We start from the raw sequence: 6,785 nt of genomic DNA, 5'->3' as shown, positions 1-6,785 counted from the left end.
TGATCAACATATTTACAAGAATTTTAATGTGCAGGTTCCTAGTGCCAAGATTACCAAGAAACTAAAGACAATTATTATGGAAGAAGAAGCGAAATTGTCTGCTCGCCACCAGGAGAAGAGGAGAACAGAAAATGAAATGATTCAAAAGACTGGTGGTAAATTAATAGAGTAATATTTATCTAGCAATTGTTTATATTATTTAGCAGACTCAGCAGTAAAATTCTACTTTTGGGTATCTTGGAACGGGCTAGGCTAGGAAAATGAAACTTTTAGGGATGGGTCTACAGGCCAAAGTATGTCGCGGGAAGGCACTTTGAAGTACCTACTTCCACTCCTTTTTAGCCTGTAGACCAATCCCTGAAAGTTTCATTTTCAGGTCAATATCTACGATATCATATTATTGAGTTAGGACAAAAGTGAATGCACAATTCGATGCCTTTTTTTATGCTGATTACGAATATAATAAGCATTTCTATTGGAAATGAGTTTCAGCCCCCCCCCCTAGATCGGCCAATTCAGGGTTGGGTTAGGTGTAGCCTATATAGTGGGGGGGGGGCGGAAATTCATTTCCGATAAAAATGCTTATTATGTTTGTAATCAGATTAAAAAAATGCATTGAAGTGTGTATTCACATTATTCCTAACTCAATAATATGATTTGGTAGATATTGACCCATTTTCCTAACCCCTTTCCAAGATATTCAAAAGTTTTTCTGCATAGGCTAGGCTATTATGAAGTTAGAATTGTTTTTTAAAAATAATTCCGCCTCAATAGCCTCAATTCTTGGCTTGTACTACCTAGCAGATTGAGGATAAAACTAATTAGGCTATGAGGCAGAAATCAGATAGAAAAAAGGAAATGCACTCTTTGATTCTTCCCCCAATGTTTTTTTTTTTTTTTTTTAATAGCCTAACCTATAAAATTGCTGCTATCTCAATTACTTTCTAGCTCCTGCACTCACCCTAATTGGACCAGACATTGACCCAGGCTATATGGGCTGTAAAACTTCACACTAAATACATGGTCTCACTCTACCCAAATTAGTCTACAAGGGGATTTTTGTTATTGTTAAAAGTGGTCAAGTTAGGCAAATAAAACTCCCAAGAGTGAATCCAGGGCCTAAAATATAACCTGGGAAGCTGCTTTCAAGCTACTGTTTTCATCATTTTCTTATTTCTGTAACTTAGAAGGATGGCCTTGGCTATCTAAATTTTGACAAAAAGGTGTTGTCTTAATTTTGCTTTTAAGTCTCTGTTTCTTGGTTCTCGTTTGTGTATATGCAATTCCTATCATTTCATTAGTGCTTTAAACCAAATCAAGCCTTTTTTTTGTGCTAAATTTAAGAAATAGATTTACAAATCTTTAACATATTACAAGCTGTAATTGAGCAAAAGTACACATTGAGTAGTGTCTTCAACTTCTGCCTAGCTTAATATGGCAATGAAAAAAAAAACTATAAATTCATTGATTGTTTAAAGTGTTTTAAGAACTTTTTAGAGTTCCCTTTAAATGTGCCCCTGGTCTTTCTTGACTTATACCAAATCAGCAACCTTTTGTATCATTAAGGAGAAAATTGTATTTGCAAGAGTTAAGTCAAGTAGGCTACATATGTATGTCTTCTATACAATCTTCTAAGTTGGTGTTTGCTGAGGTGTGGACTGTGACCTGGCATTGGGTCACAGAAAAATTTATCTTGGTCACAACAGAATATTAGAGTACCTGGGCCCTAACTCTAGTTTAGGCCTAGTGGCTTTTTTCTATTTTGAAAAGTCATTGACCTAGAGCCTAAAAGAGTAAAAATCTCCGGAATAAATTTAGATCCAATAGGTCCATAAAGCCTAGGATAGTGTTTTCAACTCCCTACTTTCACACTTCCCTGGTAAACCTTGATGAAAAAAAAATTGTAGTTTGTCATGGAGAAACTGGACATATTCTGGACATGAATATAACAACTTTGGACTTTGAGTAAAATTTGTTTTACAGCAGAATTGGTAAAATATATGCTACTGTCTTTCTTTATTCTGTAGAACCCTTAACATAAGCCCTAGGTAGATACAAATCTCAGGAATAAATCTAGATCCATAAGGCCAAGGATGGTGTTAAGTCCCTACCTCTACTCCTTCCCTAGTAAACTTTGATAAAAAGTGTCATATTTGCCTTGGGGTAAACAGTTACAAATCAGATGCAACCATATTCTTGATATGAATGTGACAGCTTTGGACTTGACTGTTTTTTTCTTTTTTAAAACAGTAGAATTGGTAAAATTGACACTTGCATTTACAACAGTGCTGCAATTTACAGCAATTTTTCTAAATTATTTGTCAAATATTGTAAAATTAAGAGGTGGCTTAATTTGTTTAAAGTGTTGGATTTACACATAGTGCCATTTCAATGGATATTAGAAGCTATAGAACTGAGGAGTATGTAAAGCTTTCACCCTTCCTTTTATTTGGCTTCCTATAGGTAATGTACCAGTTACCAGGATCCTTACAATGGTGCCCAAATTCTTGAATTTTAGAAGAGTGAAATGTCTTTTATGTCACCAATACTTAAAAATAGTTGCTGACCATGCAGGGGAAAATGGTTGGAAACTGGGAAGATTCTTAAAAATTTGGCCAAAAACAGGTAAAACTCAAATGAAATTGAAGCTTTTTCCCAGTCCTGATTCCACCTCAATGCCTTGATTGTGATACAATTCCTGATACAAAAAATACTTATCTTTTTTATTTGGTATTCATAAAAATTATAAGACTTTACATAGCAAAACCTATACTAATCAAGTTGGTGTTAGACATTGCCTATTTCCGATTTAACAATTGATGGTCAATAACTTGTATATTTCAGAATTACAACCTTAAAAAGTAAATACCAGAGCATACTCAAAACTGAATCATACATCAAGAAGTTAAAGTTTCTTTTCATCTGTGACATAGCTAGTAGACAAGAAACAAGGATTGTGACCCCTTTACTTCTTTCTCAAAGATGAATAATTTGTAGAATAGCTAATAAAATTATGTTTTCTTGTCTTAGAGCTAGAGATTTGGGATCTTCTTTTGTACATTATTAATTAAAAAAAAACTTTCTCCACAAAATAAGTTTTTCAAAGAAAAGTAAAGAACTCCATTAAACAAAAAATGAGCAAAAATAAAATAAAAAAATCTACAGAGCATGAAACTACTGCAAATTAGCAATGATAAATAAATGAAACCCAAAACAAACAGAAATTAAAATAAATAACCGAGTCAAACTCAAAACAAGCAGAAATTAACATGAACAGGGCTCAAAACCCCTAAGCCTTCCCATGGCCAGAACATAAGTTGAACTTTACTGAAAAAAATATAAATTTTCTTACTTTTATAACTTTAATAAATCAATAGTATTAACATTTTGGTTAATAAATATCAGTATATGTATATTAAACTGACAATGCACATTCATTTGTATTTTTTTCAGTAAAGTGCAAATTATGTTCTGGCCTTGGAAGGCATAGGGGTTTTGAGCCCAACTTATGTTAATTTCTGCTCATTTTGAGTTTGACTCGGTTATTTATTGTAATTTATATTCGTTTTGTGTTTCATTTATTTATCATTGCTGATTTGTGGTAGTTTCACGTTTTGTAGATTATTTTATTTTATTTTTGCTAATTTTTTGTTTAATGGAGTACTTTACTTTTCTTTGAAAAAATCATTTTGGGGAAAAGTTTCTGTTTGTTTTATATTGACATAGTCTTTTCAGGGAAGAAGAAAATAATACTTTAAATCTTTTCGTTTTTTTAAGACTTTATAGTTTGGTCTGCTATTTGTATGCTGGAGAAACATTTTCAGCAATTTTTAACACCACACACCCTTTTAAAAATCTGGACACAAATGGTGGTGTTTAATTTCATTTCACACCTCCTCTAGTTGACCTGAAATGGGAAACTTGATACCATTTGCAAAAAATCTGCTTACTTTCTTTGATAGCTTGGATACACTTATGCTATTTTGACTTGGTTGAATTTTAAGAGCAGAAGTAGCCCCGAAAGTTTGAACGTAATACCCTCAGTCATTCTTGGGATACTGGTGAGGTGCCTTATTGGGAATTAGCATTAACACAGTGCATTTTGATTTAATCCTACGGTAACATTTAGTTTTTAAACATAATGGCAAATGGGAGGGTGGGCGTGGAAGGGGGATTAGTTGCCCTCCAATCACTTTTGACTATTAAATGGCATGAGCCCTTTCTTTTTTCAAATAAATGCGCCCTTTTCGAAGTTCCTGTGGCAACTCCTTCAATACAAAGTGCCCTGGTCTAAACAACAACAACAAAAAATCACACATTATACCCACATTACCATTACTTTCGATTATTAAAAAGGGCACTAGGCCTTTTGATTTCCAATCAAATGAACCCTTTTTGAGTTTTTACAACAATACTTTCTATAAATACCTTATATGCCCCCAGGGCATAACTTACAACCCTTGCCCTGAGGGGGGGTTCACCCTCAAAGACCTAATTTCCAGAACTTTCTACTAAGTTGAACACAATGGCTATCTGAAAATTTTCAATGGATGTGTTTAGGGGAATGGTGTGCGTGAGAGGGTGGTTAGTTACCCTTCAGTCACCTTTGACTATTAAAAAGGGCACTAGCCCTCTCAATTCCCAGTTGAATGAGCCCCTTTTGAAGTTTTTACAACAACTCTATCTATAAAAACCATATATGCCCCCAGAGCATAACTTACAACCTTTGCCCTGGTGGCTCTCGGGGATTTGTCATCCTCAAATACATAATTTCCAGAACTTTCAACTACATTGAACAAAATTGCTGTCTCAAGACTTTGATTGAATGTGTTTGTGGAAATGGTGGGTGTGGGAGGGGGGTCAATTACTCTCCACTCATTTTTGACTGTTAAAAAGGGCAATTGCAATTTCCAAAATTTATTGAAAGCGTTGTTGTTGAAACTTCAGAAAGCGCTTATTTGATTGGAAATTTAAATGGTTAGTTCCCTTTTTAATAGTCTAAAGTGGTTGGAAGGAAACCAACACCCCTTCCATGCCCACCATTTCCACAAACACATCCAATCAAAATTTTGATACAGCCATTATGTTCAACATAGTTGAAAGTTCTGGAATATATATGTTTGAGCAGGACACTCCCCCACAGTCTTCAGGACAAGGGTTATAAGTTATGCCCTGGGGGCATACATGGTTATCATGGAAGGACTGCTTGAATAAACTTTAGAGAGAGTTAGTTTGGTTGGAGGTAGAAAGCTGTAGTTCACTTTTTAAGCGTCAAAAGATATCAGAGGGTAACCAGCTCCCCACCCCCAAACCCTTTTTCCCAAATGCATGCGCGGAAAATTTTGAGATAGCTATTTTGTTAAAAATAGTTCAAAGATCATATAACAAAAATTCCGGTGCCAACACAACCCCCCAGGGCCCGGGGGCAGGCGTTTTAAGTTATGCCCTGGGGGCATATATGGGTCTTATGGAAGGATTGCTCATATTAACTTCAAAGAGGGCTCAATTGATTAGAAATTGAAAGTTCTGGTTCACTTTTTAAGAGTCAAAAAAGATTGGAGGGTACCTAGCCCCCCCCCCCTCCACGCCCTTTTTTACTCAAACCCATCCAATAAGAAATTTGAGATAGTCTTTTTTTTAAATAGTTCAAAGACCATATAACGAAAACTCCGGGGTCGACACAGCCCCCCCCCCGGGTCCGAGGGCAGGCCTTGTAAGTTATGCCCTGGGGGAATATATGGTTCTAATTGAAGGGACTCTATGCCCTAAGGGCATGTATGGTTCTTATGAAAGGGATGCTTGTATAAACTTTATAGAGGGCTCATTTGATTGGAAATCGACAGGTCTAGTTCACTTTTTAAGAGTCGAGAGAATTAAGGGCAACTATCCCTCCCCTACGCCCTTTTCCCTAAACCCATCCACTACAAATTTTGAGATAGCCTGTTTTTTTGGAAATTGTTCAAAAATTAGATAACAAAAACTCCCCCAGGCTCCGGGGAATAGGCATTGTTAGTGTTGTCCTGGGGGCGTATATGGTTCTTATGAAAGGGATGCTCATATAAGCTTCAGAGAGGGTTCATTTGATTAGAAATTGAAAGCTCTAGTTCACTTTTTAAGAGTCAAAAGATATCCGAGGGCAACTAGCCCCCCCCCCCTACACACACCCTTTTTCCCCCAGGCCCATTCGATAAATTTTTTATAATAGCCATTTCATTAAAAATAGTTCAAAGGTAAGATAAGAAAAATTCCTGTGTCGACTCAACCCCCCAGGGCCCGGAGGCAGGCGTTATGAGTAATGCTCTAGGGGCATACGTAGTTCTTATGGAAAGGATACTCGTATAAACTTCGGAGAGGGCTCATTTGATTGGAAATTGAAAGTTCTTGTTCACTTTTTAAGAGTCAAAGATATCGGAGGGCAACTAGCCCCCCCCCCCTTACGTCCTAAATGCATCAGATAGAAATTTTGAAATAGACATTTTGTTAAAAATAGTTCAAAGTTCAAATAACAAAACTCCAATGTCGACGAAGCCCCCAAGGGTTCGGGAAAAGATGTTGGAATTATCGCCTCCGTTATAAAATTAGTTACGCTGGAAGGGGAACTCGTATGTAGTTCATAGGGGGCTCATTTGATTGAGACTAGAAAGCTGTACATCACTTTTAAGAGTAAAAAGTGATTGGAGGGCAGCAAGCCTCCCCCTACTCTCCATTTATTTTTTTTCACAGAGGCACTTCATATAGAAGGCGTCGTTGTATAAACTTCAAAGGGGGCTCATTCGATTGCAAAT

General features: G+C 36.2%; 1 protein-coding gene across 2 annotated transcripts in view; it reads left to right on the top strand.

Annotated features, from left to right (window-relative positions):
* LOC148943598 (uncharacterized) overlaps nt 1-6,785 on the top strand; it is a 79,536-nt gene continuing 72,751 nt past the window's right edge. For both annotated transcript variants that reach the window (XM_089100976.1, XM_089100975.1), the window contains exon 1: nt 1-155. In XM_089100976.1, the coding sequence (XP_088957102.1) occupies nt 77-155 (79 nt within the window). In that variant the 5' untranslated portion in view covers nt 1-76. The remainder of the gene's footprint in view (nt 156-6,785) is intronic.

Source organism: Artemia sp. Qi Xiang Cuo, chromosome 15, assembly GCF_049724085.1.
Source record: "Artemia sp. Qi Xiang Cuo chromosome 15, ASM4972408v1, whole genome shotgun sequence".
Taxonomy (NCBI): Eukaryota; Metazoa; Arthropoda; class Branchiopoda; order Anostraca; family Artemiidae; genus Artemia; species Artemia sp. Qi Xiang Cuo.
Note: the sequence above shows the minus strand (reverse complement) of the source record. Positions and strands in the feature narration are given on the sequence as shown.